This window comes from Gordionus sp. m RMFG-2023, chromosome 1 (genome assembly GCF_954871325.1).
Source record: "Gordionus sp. m RMFG-2023 chromosome 1, tfGorSpeb1-WG-v2, whole genome shotgun sequence".
Lineage (NCBI taxonomy): Eukaryota > Metazoa > Nematomorpha > Gordioida > Chordodea > Parachordodidae > Gordionus > Gordionus sp. m RMFG-2023.
In genome coordinates this window covers 55,487,879-55,508,320 of record NC_088775.1, presented here as the reverse complement: position 1 = coordinate 55,508,320, position 20,442 = coordinate 55,487,879, and the positions used below count along the sequence as shown (strand labels likewise).

Here is a 20,442-nt window from a genome sequence, read left to right as displayed (position 1 = left end):
ATTTGAAAATAATATTCAATTTTTATTCTTTATAACCCCCTTCAGGCCAGGTTCAATCCATTAAAACTAAGTGTAAATGCTATGTTTTGGTCAGAATATATTTAACGCTTTTACTTGATACCCATATCAATATTATTTGTTAAAATATTATTCATCACCTATGCCTAATATTTAATATTGAAAAAATTCCCAAGAAGGTCCAAGGCCATAATAATTTTGAAAAAATTTTCCTAACCCCAACCAAAGATCATAATAATTTTGGTATTGAGCTTTGGTTTGCAAAAAAAATGTTTTATTTCAATGTCTGATCCATAGTTAATAATAAAAAAATTCCCAAGCGTCCAAGCTGATAATAATTTGAAAATTTTCCCCAACCCCAGCCCAATATAATTTATCAAAATATTTTCCAAGCCTAGCCCCAACTATTATAATTTTAAAAAATTTTTCTCAAACATGGCCAACCGATAATAATTTTGTAAATTTTTTCCCAGGCCTGGAGCTTCTAATAGAAAAAATTAAAAATTGATATAATTAAATTACTTTATCAAAATATAGTTTCATATATACGAAGAATTGTATTACAAAATTTAAGATAGAAGGGGGGCTGAGTTGGAAAGGACGTTTGTCTATGTAACGTTAAGTCTGTGTTTCAAATCTCGTTGATGTATAAAAAAAAATTTCTTTTAAAAAAAAAATAATTTAACGAGGTACAATAGTCTCCTTTGATTTATTGATATTAAGATTATAGGAAAGTTAATGGAAAATGTAAAATTAACATCAAGATGGTAGGAAAGTTTATACAAAAATAAAAATAACATTAAGATGATACGAAAACGTTCATTTCTTGATTACGGGAAAAATATTTTTTGGGATTATGTTTTACACGTATTTATAGATATATAAAACGAAAATCAACATTTTTCAAATTATATTACTAGTAAATTTGGTCAATTGAATATTTAGTAAGTGGTCGGTTTTAAGCTCGGCATTCGGTCAAATCATAATATTTTCAAAATATTTTTTAGGATAATGCTTAGCACGTAAATATACACGTATAAAACAAAAATTAAGATATTTTGTTTTAAAACGCCAGCAATTCAGTATTTAGTCATTGGGTGGGCTACGAGTCGGTTATCCGCCAAATAGAGATATTTTAAAAAATTTTTTTGTGATTATGTTTTATACGTATTTATAGATATATAAAACGAAAATCAACATTTTTCAAATTATATTACTAGTAAATTTGGCCAATCGAATATTTAGTAAGTGGTCGGTTTTGAGCTCGGCAATCGGTCAAATCAAATTATTTTCAAAAAATTTTGATAATGCTTAGCACGTAAATATACACATATAAAACAAAAATTAAGATATTTTGATTTAAAACGCCAGCAATTCAGTATTTAGTCATTGGGTCGGTTACGAGTCGGTTATCCGCCAAATAGCGATATTTTAAAAATATTTTTTGGGAATATGTTTTATACGTATTTATAGATATATAAAACGAAAATCAAAATTTTTCAAAATATTACTAGTAAATTTGGTCAATCGAATATTTAGTAAGTGGTCGGTTTTAAGCTCGGCAATCGGTCAAATCAAATTATTTTCAAAAGATTTTTTAGGATAATGCTTAGCACGTAAATATACACGTATAAAACAAAAATTAAGATATTTTGATTTAAAACGCCAGCAATTCAGTATTTAGTCATTGGGTGGGCTACGAGTCGGTTATCCGTCAAATCACGACATTTTTAAAATATTTTTTAGAATTATGTTTTACACGTATTTATAGACATATAATACGAAAATCAACATTTTTCAAATTATATTACTAGTAAATTTGGTCAATCGAATATTTAGTAAGTGGTCGGTTTTGAGCTCGGCAATCGGTCAAATCAAATTATTTTCAAAAGATTTTTTAGGATAATGCTTAGCACGTAAATATACACGTATAAAACAAAAATTAAGATATTTTGATTTAAAACGCCAGCAATATTTACCTTAAAAAATTTCCATTATTTTACTATTCTAAACCTACTCATAAATTAAACATCAAAGAAACCTAAATTTTTTTTTTAATTTTTAGGTTTTTCATATGTATATATACCCAAATATAAAAAAAGCGCTATCCAAATCATCATTCCGGTTTCCTAAAATGATACTTACATATTTACGCATATAACGCCCTCTTACGGATATATATTTGTTAATTTTTAAAATTGAAAAAAATTTATTTTTAATAAGCTATGAAAATATTTCTTTTATAATAATATTAACTCAAAATAAAATTATATATTATATGATATTTAATCAGTATCCTTCATTTAATAAAAAAATAATTTAAGTATATTTTAAAAAAAGTTTTAAAAAAAGTTTTAAAAATTTTCATTACATAAAATAAATACATAATAAAAATTTGATTGATTATGATTAATTGCTTTTTAGCAATTCATTTTAGCAATTCAGTATTTAGTCATACCCTAAAAAGTGGGCAATTTTTATTTTTCGTCTATATGCGTAATCTATAGAGTTGGCATTTGTTATTTTTTGTGTCATTCATTCATTTATATTATAAAATTTTATCATCTTTTTAATGTCAAAATTAATAAAGAAGACAAATATCAGTCCTTAATTAAAAAATTAGGTTATTAAATTTATAATTGATCATACTCTAAATATATGCTAAGATTAATATTTTCTAAAGAAACTGTCACACATGCAAATATAAATAATTCATTAATATAGTATCTTATTTTATTTCATGAATTAATTTTATATTTTTATTCTCATTTTATATAGAACAATTTTGTGATTTATATATATATGTATACATTCTATTTTGTATAAGACAGAGACCTGCAGAGGTATCATTTGCACGGCCCGAATTTTTTTTTATTTTTTTTTATTTTTTTTTGGCCTGGTTTAGCCTGGGTTTTTTATTTTCAGGCGCCATTAATTTTTATAGCTAATAATGGCGATTTAAAATATTAGGGTTGCCTGGGTAATTTTTTAAAAAGATTTTAGATTCGGCCCGGGTATTTAAAATTTTTTTTTTAGACCTAAACCGTATTTAGAAAATTAAAATATGGCCCGTAGGTATAAGTTTATTTATACATATTTAATTTTAGTCATGATTTGATGATTACTAGAAAGTAGAATATGATTGAACATAATCCCTTTTTTGCTAAACAGAATATAACAGATGGTAAAATTTCCTTAAAAAAAAGTAAAAATTTTGAGAAGTCGGATAACTGTCTAGGTGGACAATAATCTTGGTCTCATTGATCCCCAATTAGAAATGTTTGACTATAGTTGTTTAGTTTTATTTTATTTATGATTTACTACATTTAATTCAAAATTGTTAGTTGTATGACTCATATATTAAATTTGATTATATTGATTAATGCTACCTTCTATGTACAATACTATGGGTATTTTGACATAGAAATGAAAATAACTTTTTTTCTAGGAATTTTATCCAAAATTTGTAATTTCTTTAGATATTCTAAGCGATAAGATGTATTGAGTAAAACCATATCAATAAATTCAACAGATATCCGGGCATCGAAAAATTTAAAAAATGTGCCTTACATGATGGGTCTTACGTCATGATTCAATTTCAGCTTTTATAGAATTGTAAGAGATGATTCATATAGCTTTACATGATATAACAAACATGATAATAGTGTTTTCTTCAAAAACATTATCACTACACTATTAAGTTCAATAGATAAATCAGAGTTTATCTTTTTATTAACAAAATTTTTTTAATGCCGAAATAGTATGTTAAGTTGTTACAAAAATCAAACTAAGATTTGGTTCAGATGATTGAATAACCTAAGGATGAACGTATATAAATATTTTCATCGTATCTATCTTGATGTTGAATCTAAGGCAATGTGCTATGATATAACATTAATTAAATCTAGACTGGCGCTTAGGCAATCTTTAAGATGCATTATAAATATAGATTCGATTGAAGAATATTATAAAGATATCAATCATCATCCCATTTGTGGACACATTTTTATCTCAAATAAAACTACGCTATTTAGATCAAAAAAGAAAATTTCAAATTTTATTACCTCAAGACCACTCCACATTCTCTGATGCCACTATTAATAAAATTAAATATTTAGCGAAATTATATTCTTTGGAAATTTTGCTTGAGCGCGCTATTTATACGCTCAATAAGTGTAAAGAAATTTTCGCACCATTTCCAAATATTTTGAAATTGTTTTATATTCTTGAATGTTTGCCTATTAAGACATAAGAAGGTTGAAAATCCATTTAAGAAATAGCACATATGAATCTCGGCTAAATGGGTTAGCTCTTAAATATGCATAGAAATATGGCTCCTACAACCTATGAAATTCATGATGAATTAAGTAACTCCAGAGATAATTATAAATCATTATAATTATAGTTTTTTATAGTTTTTTTATATAATATTTGTTAATTTTACTAGCAACTAACAAGTCAAAAATGATTGGCCAATCGGATATGTATCCTGCAGCTAACCCCCAAAGAATGACGGGCGGTTTGAATATTTCTCCTTGACGGATGAATCAAAAATGTATTTTTATTGCTTGCTATATGATTCCTTAATTTGCCATATTTTTAATAAATGTTAACAGTATATTAGTACCTTCAATATGAACAGATAATTGGTAAATAATGACTCATCGAATAAAGGAGAAAATTCTGATTCCCCATTTTTCTTGAAGGGCAAAATAAATGTAATAAAAAATAAAATAATTATATATGACATAATCCCTTACGATTCAGATATTTTTGGTTTATATTTAGAAGAATATAGGTATTCATTGTTTGATGAAGAAAATGAGAATTTGAAATTGAAGACTGCATATGAGAAATATATATTACAGATAGGTTTAATTTGATTTTAGTTAAATTATTTGCCTTCTTTATTAGGGGGCAAGCGACAAATCTGGTCGTTGGCAAAAACAAATATTCCTTTCTTAAGTCAGATTTCAATCTAAAACCGATTCCTAACTCGATTGGCGGATAGATTTAAAATTTAACATAAGTTATAAATATTCCTCAATTTTATGTTAAAAAGATGATAGGAAAGTTGATAAATCAAATTAGCATTAAGAAGACAGGAAAGCGATCATTTATAGAATACGGTGATTGATAAAATTTTATAATAACTTATTTTTTTTATTATTTTCTAGTCATTATTTTATATGTTCACTGCAATTAGTATACTCAATCAATTTTTTAAATTCTTATCTTATATTTTTTGAGAATTTTATAAACTAAGACGAGGCCTTTTAAAGATTTGCCCAGATTTAAATTTTAAAAATAATTTACTGGTTATTAAACTTGATTTAAATTTACATTTAAAAAAAATTATTTATTAAATATAAATACCTGATTTAAGAATAATAAAAAATTGATGTAAAGCTAAATAATATTGATATGACAGGAATTCTGTGTAGTATATAATATATATCAGAGACCTGCAGGTCCTATCTGATTTTATATATTTTAAATATACCCGGGCCAGCCTTGAATTTTTTTTGAAAAAATATTCGTGCCGGGCTGGGCCGTTTATTTTGAAACCAAAATATTTTAAATCGCCATTATTAGTATAAAAATTAATTAATAAATGTAATATTTAAAAAATTCCGCGCCGAAAATTTAAAAAAAAAACCGAGCGTTCAAATGGTTATTCTACAGGTCTCTTATATATATAAAATGAAACAAGTTATCCTGCCGTAGGTCTAGCAAAAGCCAGCCGAAGGTCATCTAATAGGAAATTTGGAGGCAAAAACCCTAAAATCCTCCCACCCCCTCAGGAAAATCCTGGATACTCCTATGATTTATGTAAACATGATTAAATATATCCACATTATTTTGCAAAAATATTATATGTATATGGATGATATTTACTTTAAATATAATAAATTTTAACCATGAAATAAATCTAGCTACATAACCTCTAGCATAAAAATAAATCGAATAATTGTGTTGTTTCATATAAATATCATCAAATATTCAATTAGATTCTAAAATATAAATATTCTATTACAAATTTTAATAAACGGATTATTAAGTTGCTTAAAAATTATTCTATCCAGGTATAAGTTAAATAAATTTTACTGAGTAGATTAAAATATAGAAACAATGTTTTTAAGTTTATATATAAAAATCAATATGCTGATAGATAAAATCAATTAATAATATTAATTCTGCATGTTATAGAATAAATTTAATTTAAAATATCTCATTTTTTGTACAACTATTTGGCCATATCAATTTTTTCCTTAAAATGGATGAAGTAGAAAAAAAGATAAAAGATTCCCTGTTCATCCCCTAGGAATATATTTAAATATAAAGAGTTTCATATATTATGAATAATTTTTAATATAAAATTATTATTTACCAATATTATAAAATAATTTTATCGAATAATAGATAAAAAATCATTTTACGAATAATATATTATTCCTATTCATTTTAAATATTTGAATCGAATGTATAATTTTTCTAGTTATACTTTAGACCAGTGCTCAGCCCAATCTAGAATTTTTAATATAATTCAGCAGTTTCTGCTTATATAAAAACTATAAGAAATTTATTTTGTATGACCATTTTTGGGTGTTTACTTCCGGCTTTTGGTAACTATCCGAGATATTTTGCATTGAATTTTGTCACATTACCGTTTTATAAGAGAGCACTTATCTGGAAGTAAACAGAGTTGAAAAATAAAATTTTCTGTTTTTTTTAATTTTTTTATTAGATTAAATACTAAATAACTTATTACCTTTTATCTTTTTAGATATATAAATAATTCGAAACTCAAATCCTAGCAAAACATCCAAAATTCAGAATCCACGATCTCTTCATTTCTATCAACACTCAGTCCACTTTATCCTGGCAACAATTTTGCCATAGTTTTTTTAAAAATATTCACTATTAAATAATTACCCGAAATAAAATATATAATTAATCTTGGGATAGCTAGCTTGCCTACCCTCCCCATTTCAAATTTAAAAATTAGACTTTTTAAGAAAAGCCCACTACATCATTTGGTAAATTTGACATAAAACTCTTTTTATGCCTTCACATATAAAAATTTATCGTCAAATTTTAATCGATCTGCAAGTCCTTCAAACTTTTATTCTCACCATGCCCCAATTAAAGGATTGATAATTTCATTTTATTATTACACCAATTATCTAATTGGATATGGTGATATCAAATCAACACGATCATTACTTCGCTTCCCGACCTTTGCCACCAGTCCCAGTTTCGATTCCATCTTGCGATAATTCGCCAAACGACGCAAATCAAATACCGGTTCTTTCTAAAGAAATTGATCAATCAAAAGCGGTTTCAAAATGTGAATCAAAAGGTTTCCTATCAAAATCTGGTCCTCTTTTCCTTGAGATCGGTGCGTTTACATTATAAAAAATAAACATTAAAACATCCTCTATGTTCAATTTATGTGGATTTTGTTAGGTTTTTATTATATAACATAATCGAATGATTTACTTATGCTAACATTGAATACCCTATACCTTCATGTATCACACATAGTGTTGTTAATTTGCTTGGTCGTAGAATTTACGACCCAATTATGTACTCAGGCCTGCTTTGAACACGAATCCGGAGTTCAGACCGTAGTTTAGACCCGAGGTTCAGATAAATGAAAACTAAGAAAAAATAAATCTCATTTACTAATCTTAAATTAAATCTTATTATTCTAATTATAAATTAAAGATTTGTTTATTATTTTATTATACATTAACTCATTTTCTTACCATTTAAATATTTGTTTAAATTGAGGTGCTTCAATCAATTTGACCTAGCCATTTTTTTCTCTTCCAGACTATATTAAATGCACATATATTAGTATATTATATAGTTAACAACCCTCTTCAAAACTTTTGTGGGGTTTATAAGATTACAACTTTAAAAATTTCTTGGTTATAATATCGATAATTAATTATTTCTTGAACATTTTATTTTTTAAAATTTGCCATAACATAATTATCTTTAACACTCATTGCGTTTTTTTATATTTTTGAATTATTAAATATTATTTTTCAGTGTTGTGATGATTTAATAAACTTGTTGATTAAATTAAAGATAAAAATACCCATTGAGATAAAAATATTTTGTTTGTAAAAATAATTAAAATATAAAAATAAATAACACATTTACAGGTTCGTGAAGTTGGCCCCACACTTTTTGATTTTCAATGGTTTATCAGTTGGACTAATTTGTACACGATTTGTACTGTTTTCAGTTCGATATGTACCATCACCGTTTTTGAGATATTCAAAGAACAAAGAACAATGGGGGGCCAACTTCACGACAGCCCCCCAACTTTTGAACTTAAAAATAATAAGTGCATAGGTCGATGGAGAATGATTTGTACCGTTTTCAGTTCGATTTGTACCATAACCTTTTTCCAGCTATTGACCGTTAAAAATATGGCGCCAAAAATAAAAAACACTCAAAATTTTTTTTTTAAAATTTCTTAACGTACAACGATAGAGAATTTTTTTTCTCTTCCTAATGATGCCTCAAATTTTGCTTTATCTAAAAATTTTATTTTTAACGTACAACGATAGAGAAATTTTTCTCTTCCTAATGATGACTCAAATTAAGCTTTATCTTCATTATTTATTTCGGAAATCAAATTTTAAACCTTATATTTTAGCTTGAAGTTAGCCCCCCCCCCCCCCCCCCGATATTCAAAATTTGAGATTTTTCAAATTTTTAAAACGCGATTGATTTGTACTGTTTTTAACTCGATTTGTACCATTACCGTTTTCCAGCTATTGACCGTTAAAAATATGGCGCCAAAAATAAAAAACACTCAAATTTTTTTTTTTAAATTTCTTAACGTACAACGATAGAATTTTTTTCTCTTCCTAATGATGCCTCAAATTATACTACATGCCTTATAGAAAATTCGGAAGGAGTTGTCGATAATTTCTATAAAAAACAATATTATAATTGTAATCTATATAATAAATATTTTCTACCTCTTGGACTATTTGTGGATTCTTATAAGTCATAGATGCAATAACTGATGAAGGAAAAACTATGCAATCCTACATTTTAATTTTTTAAAGCAAATATTTTTAAAATTTTTAAATAAGCGTCATATAATAAAAATGTTTTTTTATAAAAAAAGATATTTACAACGTCAAGAGATGAATTTCCATCTATTGTTGGTTGAGGTAGTTTAGGATATCTTTAGCTCCAGCTGCTGCTAATTTCATCGTAGCATTGAGGGAGGTTATATAATGTAATACAAAATCATCTATTCTTATTGGAAGACTTTTATTAGCAAATATTCTATTTTTAATATTATTAAAGTTGCTCTCTGATGAAGCACTTGACACTGTGATGTTATTTTTTATAATATCTGATCAATATCGCAGTCCACAAGGGTAATAGTTTTAGAAGGTGTAAAATTGTGTAATTATATCAGGTAGATATTGAAGATTGTCATGATCTCCTTGATCTTCTAACGTATTTTTAGCCTCTTTTAGAAGATCAGAACCCCATTGCGCGAATTTATTATTACCTGATTGGGAATCAATGAAACAATTGATATCATATAAGGGCTCCTCAATTTTATCATTCTCCTATTCTGGTTGATTCTGAAAAGTCTATATTAAGATTTCCAAATTTCTTTAAGCCAACTTTTTGCGATTTCACATTGAGTAATTTCTTTAGGATTGTGAATATTATTTCCTTCTGTCTCACTTAATGCTATAACAAATATTGAATATAAAGTTTTTCGAAGATTTTCAATATCCTCTGCTAATATCATTTGGCCTACGGGCTTTATATAAAATTCCCTTATACGACGTAATTTTCCTTTAAGACATTTCCACGTAGTTACTATTATTATTGTTAGCCACATCACATCGGATCTAATGTATGGGAGGTTTTAAAAAATTATGTATAATTTATCTCATATATTAATTGATATTATATCATTTAAGAATATATTAATTTATATTTATTTTATATAATTTTAGAATATATTAATTATAATTATATAATTTTAGAATATAGTAATTTATATTATATCATTTTATAATATATTAATTGATATTATATCATTTTAGAATATAGGATAAGGTTACCAAAAAATTAGTAAATATTTATGAACAATGATAAAAGAAATTACACCAAATGTTACTAGTTAAAAAATAAATGCGCTCTTGGATGATAAACTTTTGGCTCTTTTGGAAAGGGTGCCATCTGAAGCCAGTAAAATATATTTTTAATTTAATATTATTTTAGATTGTATCTACAATCATAGCATAAGTAAATACTTTTTCAAATGTGAAACTTTGATGGAGCAATCAAAGAATCAAAACACTACTGTTGAATTATAACCTACAAATTCAACAGAAACACCTTCAAATTAAACATCAATATATTTCTTTAATAAAACGAAATCATATATTATTGTGTTTATTTTTGTAAATATATTTATTTATATATATAATAAAGTAATATTCTATATTACGTGTCCATTTTTGAAAAATATTTATAAATAAGCAAACTATTTTGAATATCGGGGGGGGGGCTACTTCACGATATAATATAAGGTTTAAAATTTGATTTCCGAAAAAAATAATGAAGATAAAGCTTAATTTGAGGCATTAGGAAGAGAAAAAAATTATTTATCGTTGTACGTTAAAAAATTTTTTAAAAAAATACATTTTGAGTGTTTTTTATTTTTGGCGCTATATTTTTAAGGGTCAATAGCTGGAAAACGGTAATGTTACAAATCGAGTTTGAAACGGTACAAATCAATCCCGTTTTAAAAATTTGAAAAATCTCAAATTTTGAATATCGGGGGGTGGGGCTAACTTCACGCTATAATATAAGGTTTAAAATTTGATTTCCGAAAAAAATAATGAAGATAGAGCTTAATTTGAGGCATCATTAGGAAGAGAAAAAAATTCTTTATCGTTGTACGTTAAAAATTTTTTTTTAAAAAAATAAATTATGAGTGTTTTTTATTTTTGGCGCCATATTTTTAACGGTCAATAGCTGGAAAACGGTAATGGTACAAATCGAGTTTGAAACGGCAAAAATCGGGTACAAATCAATCCCGTTTTAAAAATTTTAAAAATCTTAAATTTTGAATATCGGGGGGGGGGGAGGGCTAACTTCACGCTACAATATAAGGTTTAATTCCGAAATAATAATGAAGATAAAGCATAATTTGAGGTATCATTAGGAAGAGAAAAAATTCTCTATCGTTGTACGTTAAGAAATTTAAAAAAAAAATTTTGAGTGTTTTTTATTTTTGGCGCCATATTTATAACGGTTAATAGCTGGAAAACGGTTATGGTACAAATCGAACTGAAAACGGTACAAATCATTCTCTATCAAATTCAAAAGTTGGGGGGCTGTCGTGAAGTTGCCCCCCCCCCCCCCCCACATTTTGTTCATTGAATATCTCAAAAACGGTGATGGTACAAATCGAACTGAAAACTGTACAAATCGGGTACAAATCAGTCCAACTGATAAACCATTGAAAATCAAAAAGTGTGGGGCCAACTTCACGGACCTCACATTTACCTTTAAAAACTTGAAGTTGAAAGTAAATAAAACATTTATTATTTTTTAAAAACTTCAGATAATTTAACTTTAATTAAAATTTATATTAATTTTTTAAAATTTAACGACAATTTAAATTTCTTCAAGCCAAATATATTTTGGGCCTTTAAAAAAATCGGCTAGACCAAGTTTTAGCCGAAATATCACTGTGGCTTCGGAGTCCTTATTAAAAAGATAGAGGCTCAAATTTAGAAGAAATTTTAATAAATTAAAACGCCATAATAATTTTCATATTTGTAATTTAAAAAGAATAAACCTTCATAAATTGAATAAAAGAATTTACATGATTTTATAATTAATGGAGATTCAGATATAATTATTGAAATTTTATTTAATTTAACGTATATATTTTCTTGGAATAAGAGTATCGCCTCTGATGGCGATACTCTGAGATAAAATTTTGTTTACTTTCTCTTTATATTTTTTGTTATTATTATAAAATTAAATTGAATCAAAAGTTTATATAAAATGAAAAAGTGATCTTTACAATTTCGTTAATGTAATAAATATCATTAGTCATTTACATAAAAATTAATACATCTGTTAAAATAATCACTTTATCAAATAAAATATACATTAAAAAAGTGTACATTACAACACGCCACCCATTACTAAACCCAAGTGTTAGGGTTGATTGATAATATATGACCAATAATATACGAAATATAAATACACATCTTACGTTTTTCATTTACTCCAAACTATATATTTAAACATTCCGCTTATTTTGGTGTCTATAAAAATTTCGCCAAAATAAATTATCTTGATCGACTTTATAATAAGAATTAAGAAATGCGGCTTTATGTCCATAGGAGGACGCCGTTTGATTCGATCACGAATAAGAATAAAAATATTATATAATTTCTCCGGCTACAATTTCTCTGTAATACCGTAAATTTATATTTCGAATAAAGAAGAGAATATATTTTTTTAAATATTTCATCATAATTTTCTCCAATTCGAATACAGAATATAATGCAAACAATTTATACTCAAAATTTTCATGCACATCTCCCCATTATTATCGGTAAATCATTTAATATTTTCGAATATTGATTTCTCAAACATTATTTGAATATCCCGGAATAATTTCCTTATTTCTTGAATAATTTTTATAAGGATTTAAATTAAATTTTTTTTAGCGAAGTAAACATAACGTATACAATATCTTTACTAAAAAATGGTTTTTATAAAAATTTCATTTCTTTGAAAGAATACCAATGAATAATGTCATAGATAATATAGTAGGTTAGATTTCGAATAATTTGATGCATATATTTTATTCCGCTATTACTTTAATAATAATATTCACTTGAAAACCTCCTCCCAACAAAACAAATATCGAATCAGATCCTTTATGAAAGTCCCTTTCTTTAATATTTATTATTTTTTTTTATCTTAATAATATTAATTCCCAATTTTGGAATATTTATCTTTTTTTTATTTTACCTTTATAATATATTAATTCCCAATTTTCGAATATTCATCTTTTATATTTTACCTTTATAATATATTAATTTCCAATTTTGTTGGAATATTCATCTTTTTTATTTTACCTTTATAATATATTAATTTCCAATTTTGGAATATTTATCTTTTTTTTTATTTTTACCTTTATAATATATTAATTACCAATTTTGGAATATTCATCTTTTTTATTTTACCTTTATAATATATTAATTTCCAATTTTGGAATAATTTGCCTATAGTGGCCTTCTCTCAAAGTCGAATACAAATGAGAATATACTGCACCTGAAAGAGTGATCATTTCGCTTGATAATATAGTGGTAATAAAATTGCGAATTGTGACTGCAATAACCCTTATGGAACATTTGCTTTACACGGCACCATTTTCATATTTGTAATTTAAAAAGAATAAACCTTCATAAATTGAATAAAAGAATCTACATGATTTCATAATTAATGGAGATTCAGATATAATTATTGAAATTTTATTTAATTTAACGTATATATTTTATTGGAATAAGAGTATCGCCTCTGATGGCGATACTCTGTGATAAAATTTTGTTAACTTTCTCTTTTTATTATTTTTATTATTATAAAATAAAATTGAATCAAAAGTTTATATAAAATGAAAAAGTGATCTTTACAATTTCGTTAATGTAATAAATATCATCAGTCATTTACATAAAAATTAATACATCTGTTAAAATAAATCACTTTATCAAATAAAATATACATTAAAAAAGTGTACATTACAACAATTAACAGATTTTTCGGCAAGCGCCCGAAGATTGATTCAAGTTATCCTTTAGTTAGCCATTACCCAATTATAGCTACACAAAAGATATAAAAGTGTAAATTGATTTTATACCCCCAAATAAAAACGAATATCCAAGTATTCTAAATATTCCATTCAAGCTCAATCCGGGTATGACTAAATACTGCATTGGTAAAATGCATTGCTAAAAAGCAATTAATCTTAATCAATCAAAATTTGATTATATAATATTTTTTTAAAAATATTATTCTGAAACATTTTTTTTTAATGTACATAAATCAATTTTTTATTGGTAAAAAATTGAGATTAAATATCAAATAATTTAAAATTCTTTAAAATTATTTTATAATTATAAATCATATTGTTTTTAAAATGTCTGATTTCCAGCCATATTTAATTTGGTAAGCTGAGGCAGTGCTAGGCCCTTCTAATTGTCTTTATTTAAACTATATATCTACAATTTTAAATTAAAGACGATTGATATAAACAATTATCAAGATAATACAATTGGTTATTAAAAAAACCCTAAAAACACAAACTAAACAAAATCTACCTAAACAAATCCTCGAAACTAAACCCAACCCTTCTAGAAAGCAAACTATCAAAGATTATACGAAATTACAAAATCAGAAAACAAGAAAAACTAAATGACAATCCAAAATTTAAATAACTCAAAAGTCAATAATAATAAATCTTTATTTACGATAATATCAATAATTTATATATTTTTCAAATTAATTCCAAAAAAAATAATAATCCAATATCAAATCTATATTATATAACTACAATATTACATAAAAAACAAATACCACGTGATTATGAGTGACGTGTTATAATATATACTATATATATATTTATAACTACAATTATATCTAATGTAAAAAAAAATATATAATGTAAACGTATTTACGAATACGACATGCCACCCTTTTATGGGCTCATGACATATCGGCATATATATATTTTTGTTAAAAAAAATAATCGATATATAGCGGTGTTGCAAGATCAATAATGGCTATAACAGATTAATAAACTTCTATAAAGTCCTTCAATTTTATTTAATTAATTCAATAATATCATGATTACCTTGAATATTTCAAAAAAAATAGCTAATTTCAATGTGAATGATCCATTGTGATAGTGAATATAACTATGAGAAACACCAACCCGAAAGGAACAATAAAGTATCCAATTTCAGAATCGTCATTAATATTATTTTACACATTAACATTAAGTTGTTTTGCCGGTGATAATAAAATCTTTGTCAAATCATCTGCTTCGTTTTCCACTTCGATTTTTTTTTTTCGTTTGCAATATCCATTCGGAATAAAGAATGTTCATTGACTAATCATTGATGGTACTGTGGTATTCCTTCGTGGAATTTTGGAATAATGATTGACGTTATTATTATGAGGCGAAAATGTTTCAAAAAGCCTGCTCAAAGCAGCGACGCAGAGAAATGTAGCCCTACTGAATAACATAGCCATGGCATAAAGATCTCTATTCGCCTACATCGTCATACATCGTAATCGGGTGGTTGTCATTGCTCTTGACACGAGTTTGTTAAGACTGTAATCTGTTACTACGAGTTCCTCATCCTATCATAGTCATAGCTTGCAAGGATCTGTTCTTCATTTGTTTACATATACGTCCTACGTAGGTCATTAGATGGTCATTGGGGATTGTGGTTTGTTAATTGGTATACTTGAAACCACTCTAAATTTTTTCATATAATTCTCGAATTTTGGGAAATTTTTAAAAAAATTCACAATTTTATAATTTAAAAAAAAAATCTTTTACAAACGAAAATTAAATTAAATAAATACTTTTTAAAACTTTTCATATTTCCTTTTACGGTATTCCGAACATACACGGGCAATTAAATTATAAACAAGAGAAAAAGGGGGAGAAAAAAAAATAAAACAAAACTTTTTAATTTTAATTCCTTTTTTACAAATGTCTTCCTAATACCAAATAACTCAAACACGCCGCACGTGCTAACCAAAAAACCTTTAAAAAAAACTTTAATTAATTAATTTTTTTTTTTAAAAAAAAATATCTTTCCAGTACCAATACCAATGTTCAACAGCCGTTATTCATCCTATAAGGCTATGAACAAAAATGTATTCACGAAATGAATTACAACACTTTCTATTCCTTTTATTTTTTACACTTTTATTCATTTACAATAAATATATTACCACAATTTCAATCTTTTTTCCTTGTTTATTACCGACAGCCGGAACATTAACCAGTTTAACTCAACATTACATATATCTACATATACTTTAATTTCTCGTAACATTACCGGGATAACCTCCTTATTCAATTTCACGCTTTCACATAAACATTTTTATCAATATATTTTACTACCATCATGTAATAATAAATAAACTCAAACAAAAAGGTTACCCACTTATATTTTATTTCCCTTTTATGCTTTATCTTTGCATAAATATAATTTATCACTGCTCTAAGATGAGCCTAAACCTTCGGGTTGAACCTCTTAGAATTACAGGTTGAATTCCCTTCTTTTACAGTTGAATCCGTCCCTTCTATTTCCAAATTTTATCTCGAACCTTATTAACCCCCAGACTCATATTCTTAGTCCCCTTTGCAGCCCCCGGTTTTGCAAAAATATTCCAAAAATTATTAAAGGGACCCAACTGAACAATCCAACTCCACCCCATGATGGTTTCCACACTTTCCTTCACCACCCATAAATTAAGGAAAAAGATTACATCATTAAGATTAACTCCCAATTTGGCTCTTCCCAACACGGCAACTTCCGACCCATCAAATTGCCTGACGCACATAGCCTCTTTTTCCAGTTTACCCCCAGGCCAATACTTATAAAAATTCTCCTGCGACATTAGAGAAATACTAGCCCCGGTGTCAAATAGCATTACTATATTCCTATGGTCAATCTTCAAACTAACCCTCGGACACAAACATGGTCCATCTAATCTTTCCGTCATTAAAATATCATATGTTTTAATCGGAGAATCAGCGTTTATTTTATCTAAAATAATAATTTCCTTGGCATTCTCATTGCCCCTTAAATTCGACTCGGAATTTAAATTCTTACTACTGACAATTACATTTCTTTTAACAAGATTTGTGGGACATCTTTCCCAAATAAAATTCTTAACATCCCTTCTAAGAGAATAACGGACAATATTCCTCGGATATTGTTCCCACCTAAATCGACTAACCTCCCTCTCAGAGAAATTACGAGAATGATTTCTTATTTTAATTCTATTATTCCCATTATCCCGACTAACAATATTAAATGTGTTGTTAAACAAATTTTTCCGAACTCTCGGTGCCCCGACTCCTATATGATTCACTCTGCAATCATATAGTCAACACAAATTTTGAGATACTTCCATACAGTCCACAGCTACATGTCCCGGCCTTTTACATTTAAAACATAATCTGGCCCCATTTAAACTAACCATTTTTACATTAGCATTTCCTATTTCAGGTCTCTTTAATGGAAATCCATCTTTAAACCTTTGCTTTGGGACTACGCAGGTATCCCTTTTATGTCCTCGCTATCCGCAACGATGGCAAATGATCATTTCTACAAATGTTTTATTTCCTGACAATCCTTTATTTTACTCGTAATCCTCAAATTTCTTATTAATATTTCGATCACTCACCTGGCTCTTAACCGAATTACTTTCCTTTATCAAAGCATTAATGGCTTCTTTCATTTCTAACATTTCCAGGAGGATCCTATCTGACCTCTCCCCAACATTTCCAGCCTTGATTTCCTCTAAAACATCTTTTAGATTACTTTCCAAGTCTGCTATTTTCCTCCCATAAATATCCGATATTAAATTAAAATACGTTTCCTCCATTTCCTTTTTATAAACATCTGACATCGCAGTGTCCTTCTTCCAATTGCAATACATGCCTGCCAGTACCACAGTACCCCTTTTTATCACATATTTACCATAATGCATATATAAATTATTACCAATATTCTAATTACCATGCCCTGCTTAATTAAATCCAACTCATCAAACTTTTTATACAAAACTTTAAGACCCAAATTTTTTTATAGTGAAATCTTAGCAGCCACACTATAATCATGATACCTAAAAAAATGAACCATTTGGTCAATCTTTTAGTCAATACTAATACTCAATTACAAACACTTTAGATACTTGTAGAAAATATTAAAACAGCACCTTAAATTAAACTTCACTAGCTAAATCGTATAATGGTTAGTACAAAGGCGCAGTCAAAAATTCTAAAAAAATTATATAATCAAAAATTTTTTGTTTTACCTTCTAAACCGAATAACTCCTAGGAAACGATCAGCGTCACAAAGCACCACTAAAAAAAACCCTAAAAACACAAACTAAACAAAATCTACCTAAACAAATCCTCGAAACTAAACCCAACCCTTCTAAAAAGCAAACTATCAAAGATTATACGAAATTACAAATCAGAAAACCAAGAAAAACTAAATGACAATCCAAAATTTAAATAACTCAATAGTCAATAATAATAAATCTTTATTTACGATAATATCAATAATTTATATATTTTTCAAATTAATTCCAAAAAAAATAATAATCCAATATCAAATCTATATTATATAACTACAATATTACATAAAAAACATGTTATAATATATACTATATATATTTATAACTACAATTATATCTAATGTAAGAAAAAATATATAATGTAAACGTATTTACGAATACGACAGTTATAATTTGGTAAACGAAAATATGGCGGAGTTTACATTGTATATAAATCATGGCTTATTAAAAAATGGTCGGAAATTTTTAAGGGCAAAATGTTATTAATTTAAATTTGATAAAAAGTAATTTTATACTCCCTCTGTTGGCTTATATGCATATAGGACTTTATTTCTGCTCACCTGAGGAGGGTATCCTTAATAAGTTTCCGACCTTAAGACAAGGGAAGTTTATCGACTTTACAATGTTTAGTAAATAGATCTATCGATCATATATAGGGGCTTATCGGCGCTTATAAAATTAAGTATTTTGTTTTGGCGGACTATTACCCCCTATATTGGTGTTTTATTAACAAAAACATGTGTACTGATTATCAATTTATTATTGCTATATAATGTATTAGTGTCAAAGGCTATCTAGTATTAAAGCGTATGTTATTTCGGGGAAGGTAAGGCACTTTCCTCCTGGTCAGGGGAGCGTTCCTCATTGTCCAAGAGTTCTTCCGATCCGACCGTATTATTGCCTTTGGTTAGATTTAATGTTTCGTCGAATAAAACACTTTTCAATTAATATTACTATCAAATTATCAAATATTTAGTAAGTGGTCGATTTTGAGCACGGCATTCGGTCAATCATGATATTTTCAAAATATTTTTTAGGATAATGTTTAACACCTTAAATCAAAAATAAAGAATTTTCCTTGGATAACACCAGCAATGCAGTATTTAGTCATTAGGCCGGTTATCGGTTATCAAATCACGATATTTTAAAAATATTTTTTGGGATAATTTTTACACGTATTTATAGATATATAAACCAAAAATGAACATTTTCCAATTAATGTTACTACCAGATTTGGTCAATCGAATATTTAATGAGTGGACGGTTTTGTGCTCGGCATTCAGTCAAATCATAATATTTTTAAAATATTTTTTAGGATAATGCTTAACACATTATTGTACCGTATAAACCAAAAATGAAGAATTTCCCACGGATAACGCCAGCAATGCAGTATTTCTTTTTCAAATCGGTTATAGGTCTAATCACGATATTTTTAAAATATTTTTTGGGATAATGTTTTGCACGTATTTATAGATAAATAAACCAAAATTGAACATTTTGCATAATATTACTACCAAATTTGGTCAATCGAATATTTAGTAAGTGGTCAGTTTTGAGCTCGGCATTCGGTCAAATCATAATATTTTCAAAATATGTTTTAGGATAATGCTTAACACCTAAATATACACGTATAAACCAAAAATGAAGAGATTTTGATCAATAACGCCAGCAATATGTGCCTTACAAATTATCTATTATTTTTCGTTTCTAAACCTACTCATTAATTAAATGTCAAAAACATATATTTTTTAAATTTTTTTTTAGGTTTTTACATGTATTTACACCCAAATATAAAAAAGCGCTATCCAATAATTATTCTGGTTTCTTAAGAATATATTTTCATATTTATGCATTTAAAGCCCTTTTATAGATATATATTTGTTAAATTTTACAATTGAAAAATAAAATTTAAGTTGTAATAAGCTAGTAAATATATTTTTTTCCCAATAATATTAAGTAAAAATAGAATTTTAAATTATCAGAAATTTAATCTCAATTTTTTACTTAATAAAAAATTGATTTATGTACATTGAAAAAAATGTTTCTGAAAATTAAAAAAAAATATTATATAATCAAATTTTGATTGATTATGATTAATTGCTTTTTAACAATGCAGTATTTAGTCATACCGGAATTTAGGAACTTATGCTATCAAATTTACTTGTCCAAGGTACATTTCTAAAATGATAAAAAAATCAATATTAAAAAATAGCGATGAAATTAACA

General features: G+C 26.6%; 1 protein-coding gene across 3 annotated transcripts in view; it reads left to right on the top strand.

Annotated features, from left to right (window-relative positions):
• Positions 1–20,442, top strand: part of LOC135922552 (serine/threonine-protein kinase TAO3-like) — a 228,180-nt gene that overhangs the window by 20,732 nt on the left and 187,006 nt on the right. For 2 of the 3 annotated variants that reach the window (XM_065456943.1, XM_065456945.1), the window contains exon 2: positions 6,806–7,420. The exons of the other annotated variant lie outside the window; for it this stretch is intronic. In XM_065456943.1, the coding sequence (XP_065313015.1) occupies positions 7,216–7,420 (205 nt within the window). In that variant the 5' untranslated portion in view covers positions 6,806–7,215. The remainder of the gene's footprint in view (positions 1–6,805; positions 7,421–20,442) is intronic. 3 annotated transcript variants of the gene reach the window in all.